General features: G+C 36.2%; 1 protein-coding gene across 2 annotated transcripts in view; it reads right to left on the bottom strand.

Annotated features, from left to right (window-relative positions):
* rab6ba (RAB6B, member RAS oncogene family a) overlaps positions 1 to 15387 on the bottom strand; it is a 111852-nt gene that overhangs the window by 49748 nt on the left and 46717 nt on the right. The window contains exons 3-5 of one of the 2 annotated variants that reach the window (XM_084426745.1): positions 8340 to 8393; positions 7847 to 7952; positions 4325 to 4436 (exon numbers count right to left, since the gene is read on the bottom strand). In XM_084426745.1, the coding sequence (XP_084282871.1) occupies positions 4325 to 4436; positions 7847 to 7952; positions 8340 to 8393 (272 nt within the window). Of the gene's footprint in view, positions 1 to 4324; positions 4437 to 7846; positions 7974 to 8339; positions 8394 to 15387 lie in introns of both variants that reach the window. The other variant, XM_084426744.1, reaches the window with a different exon arrangement.

Raw genomic sequence — 15387 nt, 5'->3', positions numbered from 1 at the left:
CACGAATCAAAGAAAGTCTTGCAGGTTTATATTATATCAAACATTTGCGGTTGGTACGGTTTAAAAAAATATATTTAAAGTTCTTCTTCTGAATGCTCATAAAAGATGCATTTATGTGATCAAAAACTTTAAAACAGTAAAATAAAAATATAATTAAATTTAAAAGAATTTGTTAAATTTGTTTTAAAATGTAATTTATTCCTGTGCTAAGCTGAATTTTCAGCGACACATGATCCATCAGAAATCATTCTATGTTGAGTTGGTGCTCAAGAAACATTTCTATATATTATACCAGTGAAAACAGTTATGCTGATATAATCTTTTTGTGGAAATTGATAAAAAAAAATCTGGATTTTTCTTGATGAATACAAAGTTCAAAAGATTTTTTTAAATATATATATATATATATATATGTATATATATTTAATATATATATTAATCTTTATAAATAAAATCTTTATATATGTTTATATATATTTGTAACAATATAATAGTCTTTACTGTAACGTTTGACCAATTTAATGCATCTGTGCTAAAAAAATATTTTTTTATAAAATATGTATTGATAAAAGAATTTCTTAATTTTGAATATTATATTATATTATGGTTCAATGAAAGCAAGGGAATCTGATCTTTTTACAAAAATGTTCAAATGATCAGTGTCACAAATTTGTTTGCATTTGTAACTTTGATTAGTGAATAGTGCAGAATCTTAAATATGTTTTCCCATTAGTCTGATGTCTTAATGGAATGAAAATATCTTATGCTTAAAAAGAAACATGAGGGTCAGTCAAAGATGCCAAAATTTTAGTTTCTGGGTGAACTATTCCCTTAAAATGCCAGAAAGTGCCTCTTGTTTGCTACCTCAGAAATGGGCTGTGGAGACTGTGTCTGTCTGTGTCTCAGTCTGTGTTAGAGAGAAACTGTGATTTGACTGGACATTAGTTGCCCGTCAAAAGACTCAAGACGAAATGGCACACTGACGTTAATTAAAAAACGGAGGGGAATGCCACCTTTGAACCACATTAACACAGTAATTGAATTCTTGATAGGCAATGGCATGTCACCATACTAAATTAAGTGTTGAGAAAATGAAACTTGATGAGTCTCCCCTTTCTCTTCCAGTGTTTCATGTTAGCACACAGCTAACTGGCTCCATTCTCAGCCTGTTAGGGTTTGTTCACATTTTTGTTTGCATTTTTGCTTTGAAAACATGCATGGGCTGTGGAATGGGGAAAAAATGCAAGGTGTCGAGATGTGTTTTTTAAAAGTTGAACTGATTTTAACTTGAGCACCGCGTTTTTAGAATGCTGTGCCACGACTGAGATGCTGCAAAAGACACAATACTCTCAAAAAAAATAGTGCGTTTATATACTGTAGAACAACTATGGAAAAGTAAAAATGTGTTCTGTGTGAAAGGTCCCTTATTTTATTACTGCAGCCACCTCCACCTGCCACATTCCATCACATCATCACAGTCGTCATGGAAATAAACCTACATTGCGCTCAAACACATTGCAATAGTGAGTTGAGTTGAGTCAAAGAGTACTTCTATACTCTTTGGTTGAGTTCAGCTCTACCTCTGCATGCAGTATTGATCACCATGGTGACATTACAAACAATTACAATTTCTTTCAAAAACTTATTTTCTGCTAAATCATGTTTACTCTTTGACCTCATGAACAGAAATATATCATGAAACATAAATGACAAAGTGAATCATTATCAAACTTAAAATACATTTTCAAGAAATGAAAGAAAATCTAAAGAATAAATCCACTCGAATGACTAAGTGCATTAGTTGCAAATTCCTCATATGATAGCAGATCGGATTAGATTAGATTTAACTTTAAGTAAAACAATGAAATTATCAAATTAGAACTGCAAATTGTACTATATCATATACAATTATGAGGTATATAGTAAAATGCAAATGACACTGACCACTGCAGTGCAGAATACCTGTTATAATGTGGTTCAGTAAAACATGTTTTATTTTAAAATAAATTAGCAATGCAATAAAAATGACAGTAAAGACATTTACATTGTTACAAAATATTTCTATTTCTAATAAGTCCTGTTCTTTTAAACTTTCTATTCATCCAAGAATAATGAAATAGTGTATCACAGTTTCCACAAAAAAGTTAAGCAGCACAACTGTTTTCAACATAACAATAGGAAATGTTTCTTCAGCAGCAAATCAGTATATTAGAATGATTTCTGAACGGATCATGTGACACTGAAGATGGGAGAAAAATATAAAATAGCTTTTAAAATGCAAAAGCAGCCATTTAAAATTGTAATATTCCATATTACTGTTATTACTGTAGTATAGAGAGCATAAGAGCTTATTTCAAACAACTTCTTCAACTGTGCCAACCCCAAAATTAGTATAAGTAATTTATATTTAAGCACTGTATTGTCCTCAAAAGTATAGACATGTGGGCTCCTAAGCCACACTTAAAAATTAGAAAATTCATTGCATTAGATAAAATATAAAACCAAATGGTATCTGCAAACAGATAAACAATCAGGTTCTGTTTGTAATTGTAATTGTAATGTCTCTTGTTTCTAAAAAATAAAAACTGTTCTGTTTCTAAATCTGTTGTTTCAATGTCTCCTAAGACTAAGAGCTGTAAATATGTATGCATAACCTGGTCTTTGCTCAGAAGGTGCAATGGAGGATGAAAACTACAGAGGCAAGTTATTATTGAAGAAAAGCAAGGAAAAAAATGACCTCCCTTCGGGATACACACAGTTAGAGAGAGGAAAATGACAAGAGAGAAAGCGACTGAGCTGTATTTACCCTGAGCTCCCACGTCTCTGAAGAACTAGTGAAGCATAAAATGTCCATTTCATACAAACGTTTAATTCGTTTAATAGCATGTTTTTCTGATCTTTTGGCTGTGGTGAAGCATTTGACAAAGAAATTTCATTTTTTAGAAAGTGGTTTTAGACAGACCAGGTCCCATCCGTATGTTTTTACTAATGTTAGGGCCGATGGCTATAAATCCAAGCTTTGTACTGATTAAGTGGAAGTATTTCAGGAAGTGTTTCAAACAAGAGTGCAACAAGCTATACTACAGTCAAGTTATGAAAAAAGCTATTTTCTGGCTAAATAACCTGCTAGTAACAAAACAAGTAACAAAAAGTAGCCTAGCTAACTACATAACTACACTTTTTAAATATACAAACTAAGCAAATATGACATTTATTTTTCAAAGTGATAGTATTAAACTTAATAACTGCTTTCTATTTTAAGACATTTTAAAATGTGATTTTTTCCTTTGATGGCAAAGAAACATTTCCAGCAGTCTTGAGTCATGTGATCCTTCAGAAATAATTCTAAAATGCTGATTTGTTACTTAAGAAACATTTCTTAATATGATCAATGTTGAAAACAGTTGTGCTGCTTAATATTTTTTGTGGAAACTGATACAGTTTTCAAGATTCTTTTATGAATTGAATGTTCACAAGAACAGTAATTGAAAAAAAAAAAAAAAATTTAACATTATAAATATATCTGTTACCTTTGATCAATTTAATGTAGTAAAGTAAAGTAAAGTATTAATTAAAAAAAACGAACTAACCTCAAACTTTTGCATCGGAGTGTATATGTTTCCACTAAATACCATATATAATAATATGCTATATCTAAAATGCTCAGTTATACATAATTGAGTCAAAATTTGGTTATGAACAGTAGCATCTATATCTAAATCTCAAATGGAGAGATTTAAATGGATGGTGAATATATATTTTTTTCAACAAGTTAATTCACATGAACAAATACATTCACTAAAAATAATAACACTTCCCAACACTACAGTACATCGAATTTTTCCTCAATTCACTCGGCCCTGTGGACAAATACATATCAGTGAAATAGCGTTTTGTCTCACTGTATTACTTCATACAGGATGGAAAAAAGAAGCTTGTTGTATGCTACAGAAAAATGTACAAAGTTAGTAATAGTTAAGCTTAGGTTAATGCTAGTTATCATAGTTAAACGTCACTACTTTGAACTAGTTATTCCCCAACACTGTCAGGGTGAGATCATTTTAGGGCAAGCCTTCTCTAAACAATGTGTTATTTTTAAAAGCTTCTTTGCCTCTCTTTCACACAAATACAAGGGGCTGCTCTCAAAGTATCCGTCAGACTTTATTCCCAGAAGTCTAAAGTGGGAATAAAGGCTCCCTCCTTGTTTTTCAGAGAATCTCTTTAATGAAACTGTCAACTTCGATTCACACTCTGGTGAGTGAAACAGCCTTGTTAAGCAGCTTAATAAAATCGTGTGAGAAAGAATGAGAGTGAGAGAACTCACCTCTTATCTGCCAGATCTGTTTTATTTCCCACCAGCATTATGATGACATCACTTCCTCTCTCCGTTCTCACATCATCGATCCATTTGGTAGTTTGCTGGAATGAATTCACATCTTCATAGAAAAAAAACAGAGAATGAATTCACATATTTAGAAAAACAGAGACAGAGAGTGGTAAGTAGGGAAAACAGTGAAATAATCTATGTTGCGATTGATATTTTCTGTTTAATGCGTTAAAAATAATTAGCACAACTAATGCTGTTTTCGTTTTTTTAATTCCTTAAATATATCCTATGCTTTACCACGTCTTTTAAAGTGTTATGTTATTAATGTTTTTTAAAGATTAACTTTAAGTGAGCATTAGATGATGACAAAAGTAATATAAATGTACAAATAACGAAAATGAACATGCAAAGTTACTGTAAATATCCAATATTTTTTTGCTATTTTAAACGTTCCTAATTTTGTTTTAGAGGTCTCCTACATCAGGTTTAAATGCATCAAAGGTCAAAAAAACACTTTGATTTACAATGTACATTGCACATCACCATATTTCTCAAAGAGTCTGAAAACGACTCGTTCGAAGATTCAATCTCTCTAAGCCCCGCCTTTCCAAAAGACAACGTGAGTTAGCCGGAGACCTACATAATATAAAACACAAAACTACATATTTTGAACACTCTAAAATATACACATCAATAATCAATCATACTTATAGGTTGTGATTCAGTGCACGTTGGTTCAAATAAAATGGCCACTGTTCCATCTTTAATGGATAAGCTTTTTGCAAATCCTGCGTTGACCTCGCCGAGATTTGAGAAGCTATCGTCAGTAAATTACGGGAATACAACAAAAGGTTATACTGCTGTTGTATCGGTGTGGTAATTTTAACCACTGACTCTTCACATCTTCATCCTTTGAATGTGTATACAGAGAGAATTTGCTTTTGCAGTGCAGAAAACGGCATCTTCTCGAACCAGCTACAGTGTTTGAGGGCGGGTCAAAGTAGACATTGTTCGTGTCAGCCAACTGTAAAAAAAAGATGGACGACGCCCCTTCACTCTCTTCCATCTGTGAAAAGTGAAGCCGACAAAGTCCTGATATGGTGCTGACATCTTGCGTAGATTTGGGACCTGATTCTGAGCAGTAGTGAGCCGGAAGTGGAGCCGCGATATCAAAGTCCCACCCTCACTCTCACAGAAACCATTAGTACAGTTTACTGCAGAACAATACAGTGTGAAATAAACAGTTGTGGACATGTAGAAATTAAAGCTGAAGCTCCAATCTCCTCCCGAAAATCCCCCAAAATGTCCGTTGGTGTGTCAGTGACTAATTCGTTTAGTGAAGCTGTCAATCACAGCTGTCATTCATGACGTCACATTTTCGTTTTTATAGCATCAAATAACTAACAAAGACCAAACTTATTTAAAAAAACAAACTCTTAAACTTACATCAGTGTGATAAAAACTACCTAAAATGACAGAAAACATCTTCGGGAAGAAATTATTTATATATTTTATATATAGGCTATTATATATTAAGTGTAATTTAATTGTTTAGTTTCCATCGCGTCCATTAGACTTCATGGAGAGGGCGGGGTTTATGACCTATCCTGAGACCAGCCACCGGGGGGCGATCGCTTGGTGTCAGCCAATGAAGACTATTATAGAGCTGGTAAGTCCCGCCCATCCGTAAAACCCCACTGGACCTCTAGGTTGAAAAATCGTCAATGCAAGTGAATGGGAGAAAATAATTATTTTCTGGTCCCGTTTGAATTGTGCCATGAATGTGAACATATGTTGTCTGTGAATTTTTTATATAATTTTTCGTGTAAAGAATGCTACAATTTAGCGGGTAGAAGTTTGATACGGTTAGACTTTGTGTGAGAGCACTTTGTGGACTACAACTCTTCGCTGCTGTCGACGCGTTTGAAACGTCACCACCACTCGCACACGGACACTAGCTCACGGATCCCGCTAAACATGGCTGTGTCTTTTGTGCACTTCACCGCCTTCTTTCAAGGAGAGGACAAAATCGTTGAGGTTGGCGAAAACCACGGGTAAGTCAACTTTATGGGGTGACGTCACATAGGCGACATGTAGTCTTTCTCGTTATGTCTTTTCCACAACTGCTAGCCGAAAAATCATACCATATACTGTCAAATTTGTAACATGAAAGATTATATAAAAAATTCACAGACAACATATGTTCACATTCATGGCACAATTCAAACGGGGCCAGAAAATAATTATTTTCTCCCATTCACTTGCATTGACGATTTTTCAACCTAGAGGTCCAACCTTTACGGATGGGCGGGACTTATCAGCTCTATAGGCTGGCATTATGCAAATTTGTTACATTGTTACATATGAGGTAACGGAAGTAAGACTGGACTCATTTTGACAGTTCAGATCAGAATTGGTTCTTTCTCTTGAGAGAGAATAACTCCATTTATTATGCACTTTGATCTTTGAAACTTTGCAGACCTTTTACATTCACAAACAGCTATTACACACTACATGAAAGGCAATATTTGAAAAAGCATAATGGGGCACTTAAAATAATGACTTATTAGCCCAGTGGAAAAAAGACTGGCACAACTTTGTGTGTGTGTGTGTGTGTGTGTGTACCTACTTAACTGTATTTTGGGGACAAATTTATACCCAGAAGTGACCAAAACCTGACAAAATCTCCAAAAACCTCCCTTTAGGGACGTCATCATTTATAAATCTGGTATAAAAATAAAGTAATTAAACGTTTTTTTTTTTTTTTTTTTATGTAAAAATGCTGAAAGTTTTGTGTGATGGGTAGGTTTAGGGGTAGGGTTAGTGTAAGGGGATAACATATACAGTTTGTACAGTATAAAAAAACCTATTAAGGTAGCTAAGTGAACGTGTGTGTGTGTGTGTGTGTGTGTGTGTGTGTGTGTGTGTGTGTGTGTGTGTGTGTGTGTGTGTGTGTTATTGATTAAATTATATGTAATTTCTCCTCATTTTAAAATACACTAAACATATTCTAGCTATTGTGCACCATAAATTAACTCACTCATGAAGTAATTATATACCAAAACTTTTCAACTATGATGGCAGATGGCTGGGTAGAGGTTCTTTTTGATTATGAGGTTTTACTATGGCATTTATGCCTGCTCATGTGCAGCCTGACATCAGTGAACTTGCTTCTGCTTCAAGGTGAAACTGACTGCTTTACCTATAAAATCAGGGTTTATATTTTCTGGTCATATCAATACAGTCGTGTGCACCGGTAACTCTGGCTCTAGAAGTCACACTGGGGCTTATGGATAGATAAAACTGTCATATTTTTATTGTGAAAAATGACCAACAGCTGCTTCTTACATCTTCGGGGATGAATCTATCTGGTTATAGTGTTAAAGACAGACCTGTAACACATACTTTACTGATAGAAAATCCACGTCATTGATCACGTCTCAAAATGGCAAATCAGACAGCTGTAATCATATTAACTGCTTTAAAAAAAAATCCCCTGTGTGTGTGTGTTACACTCACTTGTGATGTCATACACCACCACAGCTACAGTGGAGTCTCTTATATAGCTCGGGATAAGGCTCCTAAAACGTTCCTGGCCTGCAGTGTCCCACAGCTGCAACCGAACCTGCAAGTCAGAGATCCCCAACTGAACAGTTAAATTATTTAGCCTCTCAAACACACATATACACACAATTACATAAACATACGCAGAGCCAAGCAAGGAGGTGGATCGATATGACCTCATAAAACCATACCAAACTGCCCCGTTGAAGGTCATGAAATCATTTCTGGGTTATAAACTCACAGAAATCTCTAGACTATACAATCCATTTTCTTAATACATGAGCTTCCAGCTATATACTGAAACTGTCAGCAACCCAACAGGTATAATAAAAAAAAGCTTTTTGAGATTCAATATGGTGTTATTAAAACTTTTCACATTTGACATTGAATAGACAGAAGACTAGTGCATTTGATTTACTGCTGTGTTAGAACATAGTAGACTGCTTACCGTTCTGTCCTCCAAATACATGGTTTTTGACAGGAAGTCGATTCCAATTGTCGCCTGTTATGACAGAAGGAAAACATCATGTAAGAACAAAATGAAATCAGATGCTGAAATTGAGTGGAAATACGGCTGTTTCTGTGCATGGCAAACATAAATGCGTTCTTGAAATCATCCTGAGAATCCGAAAATGTGGTTTAGATTAGAACAGACAGCCGCTACGTTCTGCCTGTCAGTTTGATGAGGGTAATAACTGCTATACTGTACATGATAACTCTGTTCTGGGACCTGCCTCTCTTTATGATATATTACACATATTTACACTGTCAGAGTGTGGCTCCTGACCATCAATTAAGAAAACAACATACATATATTAAAAAATAAATAATAATAATAATAAAAACATTTAAAAAAAAAACAATTATCTGATGAGGAACTAGTTAATAACAGATTACATTTATATCTGTTCCTCATAAAAATTAGGGATGGCCAATAAATCAGTACCATATTGTTTATTTGCCAATTTTAACAATTATTTTATGTAGGCCTATCGCTGTTGGTCTATATTGGATGAATATTGGCTAATATTGGATGTTTACAGTAATATTTTAATTTACAGTAAAATTACAGTGTTCATTTCATTATTTGTACATTTATATTACTTTTGTCATAATCTAATGCTCACTTAAAGGTAATCTTTATAAAACATTAATAACAACACTATTGTTAAGCAAACCTCAAACTGAATATCCATTTTTTTCATTCTGTACATTAAGTTTCTTTTTGCCTAAATTCACTCATTTGACTGCACTCACTTATTCACTTATTTAAATTCACTCATTTGACTGCACTCACTTATTCACTTATTTAAATTCACTCATTTCCAATTTATTCACTTATTTAAATTCACTCATTTCCAATTTATTACATAGTCGTTACATACATATTTGTTATGGAATTTTGTCCTTTTGGCACTCGACAGCCCCTGCAATCTTCTAAATAACTTAATTTGAGTAGAAGACAAATCGTACATGTTCTGAACAACATCAGGGTGAGCAAATAATTCAAAATAAATCCCACAACAACAGACCCAGCAATTTCCTGAATACACTGAAAAAAATGATTCGCTGAAATGAATAAAAAAATGTTTTATCGTAAGTGGTTGCATTCAATTGATTTTATCTACATTTAAACAAATGCATTAAGCTGAACTAAAATTGATTAAGTTCAACTTAATGCATTTGTTTAAATGTAGGTAAAATCAATTGAATGCAACCACTTACGATACAATTTTTTATTAATTTCAATGAATAATTTTTTTCAGTGTACTGTTAGAATATTTGTTTTAATAGAATATGTGTTATATTACTAGAAATCCTTTTCCAACTATCACACAGAATTTAAATGTAGAGATGGGTTGCCAACAAGATAAAATGATGCATTGGCTCAGGCCACCTCACAACTGCAATGTTGAAATTACTTAAACACTGATGGAAAGAAAGTGCCTTCTGATGTTGAAAGCAAATTCATGCTCCGCTGGTGCTTTTATTGCAATAGGAGTGCAGTCAATTGTGTCGATTACGTTTGTAAAACCAGCTAATGCTGAAAATTGCCTTTTGAGTGTAACGGTTGAATTCAACATACAACATGTTTTTAAAACCATCTGTTCAATTCACTCCAGATGCCAAATGCCAACTATGGCAACTGTATGTACGCTTGTGCGAACATTTGCATAATGGTATGTGCACTAATAAGTTTGTTATTTATTATTGCAGATGTGTACGTAGCATATTACATACAAATTTTTCGTATGAATTTTGTGTGTGCTTTTCTCCAGGAGACCCCTGGTCTAGCAGCAGTTGATGGATCAATATAGGTCCACAGATCAGTGGGATCTGAGGAACACATCATGGACATCTGTATACAGAGGATTGGCCTTTTTGTGTGTGATTCAGTTTGTCTGTGATAGTGTAAATTTTCTAGCACAAAAGAGCAGATCGGAAAAATAGCCACCTTTGGAGAGATGAGCCTTTAGAAAGAAGCGTATGTAATGACCTGTCTCTGGCACACTTTCAAAGATTCAGTTTAAATTGATTATAGATAGAGATAATTTATTAGTCAAATCAAATTTAGTTGTATAGCGCTTTTCACAACACAAATTTTCAATGCAGCTTTACAGAAAACCATGATGTTGATGTTTATTGTATATTCATATCTTGGTGAAGGTGATTTCAACAAGTAACCTATAATTTTTCTATGATAAACAATCAAGCAGTTGAGATATGCTAACGGAGTGTTTATATCTGGGTAAGGTTGGATATACTGTACAGTATTCCAATCATTTGTTATTAATTATTAACTTATTAATTAATTCCAGTTATTAATTTATTTGATGATATTAATAATTATAAAACCAATGAAACCTATTACTCCTGATTTGCTTGGCTGACTTGTATTTTTATTATATTTCGGTTTCCTAAGTACATTCATATGCCCACAATGCAACAAGCCCCTAAAGGCAAACATGATGGATAGCATGAAACCAATCACTCAGCTGTGCATATTTTAATTCACCTACAGGAAGCAGCAGTTTTGCATCATAACACCATTTTTATGATATGGCCGATATGGCTGACTAAGGCTCATTCATATCAGCTGGACCAATAATTGACAAGGTTTCATACAAAACACAAATTCATGTGTTTGTGCATGTTTATCTGCCCACGTGTGAGACTAAAAACAACAGTTTGTCCCTCAATCCACTCGCACACAGTGGATTGTCAGTGGACTGTTACTCTGTTTCTTTGTTGTGTTTTGTTTTGCTGTGGGTAGATCTAGCTTTTTCAAACCTGCTCCTCCCTCACCTACTCAAATTGTGAGCTTTCAGTCCGAATCAAATGTAATTGTGATGCTTTACTTCCAAAGATGTTGAAGATAGGCAGGGTAGTTCCAAATAGCAGTGAGGTTTATTTAATAAAGACAAACAGAGACCCAAAAGGGTTCAAACACAACGCAACAGCGCGCTAAGCACAAACAATACCGAATCAAGAACTGAATGAACTGAAGGACTTAAATAGACAGGATGAATGAACTCAATAATGAATAGGTGACAACTAATTATTCAATAACAATGTAAACAAATGAAGAGTGAAAGGGAATGGAACAAAGGGAACAGGTAAACTGAAGAGAAACAAACTAAAAGTACATGAAAATTAAACTAAACAGACAGAACGTGACAGTAATAAGTGATGAAAAGATGAAAAAATTAAATAAAAACAACTACTTGCTGTTGCTTTTCATTAGAGTCTGATTCATTTTCCAATGACTCTTATGAGCTGGTTCTTTTAGGGAAAGAGTTTCAAATTCACAGGTTATCGGTCTGAATCATAATCTAAGTAATGAATAATTTACTGCATATGTCAGAGTGATTACTGAATAAACATTATTATATATAGTACTAAACTGCAAGTCATCTTTACTCACTTGTACCCCACTAAATGAACTGAGAACTCACTTACTCTTATTATATGCACTCTTTATTATTACCATTATATCATGAAGACCTAATGTTTTTCCAAACCTGACTTTCTTCCTTCTGTGTGACAAAATAAAATTATTCTTTTTAATTTAACTTATTTAATTAATTTCTATAAGAACAAAATTCTGTAGAAAATTCTGGTTTATACTTAGAGCAGACTTTAAAGGATATATATAAAAAGGGGTTTCTGTGACAAAAATAAAAAGAAACCTCCTGTGTTAAACAGTGTCAAGATGAAAACCCAAAGGTGTTGAGCTTTTCAAGGAAAGAAGGCGAGAAAGAGAGAGGAAAAGTGACGCCGATGTTAAATATAGAAACTTGCACAGCTAGAGGAGTGCTCGCACAAAGAGATCCAGAATGAATTATTCATAAACATTTTAATTATTAAGCTTCACACACATCAGTTTTAAAACACAGAGCGTGGCTTCCAACACAGCTTCCCAAAAGCCTCAAGAAAAAAGGTGTTCTGATAAGAAAAGAAAAAATGTAATTCCTGTAGCTACTAAAATCCCTATAAATAAAGTGGAACTGGCGAATAAAACTGTGACAGACACACAAACAAAAGTTGTTGCCTTAGGTACCAAATGAGGAAGCAGCTAATTACGAGTCTTCATTTATGCTTCCGATACCCTGTTCAGAATACTGTCATACAGTCTGTGACCTAAATTATGCCCATTGAGAATATTAGACTATAATGAACATATAAATGTAAAACCATTATCAAAAAAGCTGATTTCGCACAGCAGACAGAACATGCCCTTTAGACACAGTGCACCAGTAGTGGTGCCCCAAGGGAGGATGGCACGAGTTTGATTAGAATCGACCGCCAATTAAAACTCCACCAGAAGAGAAATTAGCCACACTAATCTGCTTCACAAAGCACCACCTTGAGTGAATGTCAGGCCGGATCCTGTTTATCTGTTTATCTTTCTATTTGCATTTAATCAAAGCATACATTTTAAGAATGCAACATGCCCCAGGTGAGCAGACTCAAAGCATGCTGAGAGCTTCGCTGCTTACAAAGTGCCTGTCTGTGATTGTACAGTCACACAATCCAAATCATATTACGAAGAATGGAATGCTGACCTGTACAGATGAACATTTGTCAAATTCAACAGAATCAAATCCTGTCCTATGATTAAGCTGGTACTTATCCATTGTTTTAGACCTTGGCGAGTTTCCCATTTGGCATCGATACCCCTGTACCCTGAAGACAAATGACATGCAGTGGTCCACAGCATTTCATTAAGGCATATTGATTGGAATGTAACAGCTCAATGCGGGACATGAAGGTACAGTGTGACGTCATTCAGTCGGCTTGGTGAATAATCTGAGACATGTTAAGCGATCGCATGGGCTAATGCTAGGACATCTGGTCAATATCAGGAAGGCTTTAACGTGTTTACATTATACAGCTACATTGTGACAGGACTCTCAAGGCTACACTAATCATTTTCTTGGCAACACAGACAAGATGTTTGTGATGGTTTTTAGTGATCCAGGTCATCATAGAATGTCAGGTAAGATTTATTCAGAAGCATCTGGGCTTGTTTATCTATTTACTGAAGACAACTTCAATACAGAAAGAACAGATGCTACTGAATAAATCTTGCCTGCAACAGCAAAATCAACTGAAGTCAACCATATTGTAAATCTCAGTATGCATTTTATACGTGTTGCAGACCTCGCCCTGGAGGTCAACTCAACAGATGAGAATGCGTCTTTTTCAATAAGAGTGAGAGAGACAAGAGTTTGCTGTTAGTCAAGCGGTCCTCTGTGTTGTCTGAAGAAGACACGCCATGGTTGTCATGGCAACTCAAGCTCTAAACTGCCACCCAGAACTTAGAAAATGCAGCTCTATACTCTCATTTTTGTAATAAATTTAAAATACATAAAAATATATATGAATAATAGTACACATATATAGGACTCTCACATGCGTAGCAGGCCTTAACCTCAGAGTGCCACAAAAGAAACGAGTTACAAGATGGTGTCTCCACAAAGAACCATAGTACGGTGCATAGTAAGCAGCCATGGCACCAATTAGACCTTAAGCGTGGATGGGGATAGACTGAAAGAAAAAATATCCTGAAGGAACTCCAGCACAGAACCAACTAAGTGAAGACTCTCCCCTTCAGGGCATAACGTTTCCTTGTGGAGGGAGCTCTAGAGTTTAGGATTCTAGAGTTCACGAGTTGGTCCCCCTCAGGGGCCAGACTCACAGTTCCACTTCTCTAGCCAGGGATGATATATTGTGCCCCCGGCTTGTGACAGAAGGTCCCTCCTAAATGGAATCTCCCAAGGGGAGCCATCCAGGAGAGATAGAACGTCCGAGAAACAAACTCAGGCCGGCCAGAACGGGTTTACTAGCAGCAGACGAACTCCATCCTGGTGAATCCTCTCTAGAACTCCCAGGACCAGAGAAATCGGGGGAAATGCATACAGACGCAGCCTGCACCAAGGCATCCAGCCCTAGTGGAGAACCAGAGCAGACAGAGGATGCCATTTCCAGAAGTCCACTTCCACCTGCCCAAACTCCTTCCAAATCAACTCCAGTAGCATAGTAGTGAATCGAGGTGGACAATAATCAAATTCTGTTCCCTATCTCTATAATCCCTATCTAAACCCATTGAGAAACATTTGACAGAAGCTTCCATGCTGACAAAAATTCTACTAAGGGAATCAGCCCCTTGAGACTGACCTCTAGTGCTCTCTGAGTAGTGTGTTGGTGCCCTGAAATGGATGACCAGCAGGGAACAACTGAACGCTCTTTTCTGTTACCCTCCTCGGAGGGGGCAAGTCTCCCAGTGCCATAATGGGTTCAGGCGGACACTGAGCAATGGTCTCGCTGGATCCGCTGCTCCCCGAGGGTGCCAGGGGTAGTAGACCGATTTTCTGAGGGCACCACAGAGAGGTGGGCACACTTCCCCTCGGAGGGGTCTCCCCTCAAAGGCCTGAACAAACTGGCATCAGAACCTCTTTCCCAAAGCCTTTCTCGAGAGTATGATGGTCGTCAGATCCGTTATGGAGCAGTCGATGGCGCGGGCTATCTCCTTGGTGATATGGAGAGACAAATCTGTGGCCAGACACAACTCTTTCACAGTGTCGGGCCCTGCCCCCTATTGCCAGGTCTCTTAGCAGGTCAGCCTGGTATGCCTACGAGATGGCCATAGTATGCAGACACGTCCCAGCCTAACACGCTGCCACATACGCTTAGTGGAAAACGGCTCAACGACTCAGTGTGGAGTTTCGGAAAGAATAGCAGGCCCTGACGCAGAGGCTGTGATTTACTAAGGAAACGTTTGTCTAGCTTGCTTGTCTTGGAACTTTCTGCTTCTCGATCAGCCAATCTATGTTCAACTTGGCCATAGCACGAGTCACAACCTTCACTAGCTCCTCTTAAGCAGGGGAGAGACCTACTCAGAGCTATATAATGGCAACATCGGGCCCTCACTCGGGGCGGAAGCAGCCATGGAGTGGGCTTCCGGATCTCGAGTGAATGTGCTAGAGCCTGCA

Source organism: Rutilus rutilus (genome assembly GCF_951802725.1).
Source record: "Rutilus rutilus genome assembly, chromosome: 12".
In the NCBI taxonomy this organism is placed as follows: domain Eukaryota; kingdom Metazoa; phylum Chordata; class Actinopteri; order Cypriniformes; family Leuciscidae; genus Rutilus; species Rutilus rutilus.
The sequence above is the reverse complement of the archived record's forward strand: the minus strand, read 5'-3'. Positions and strand labels throughout refer to the sequence as shown.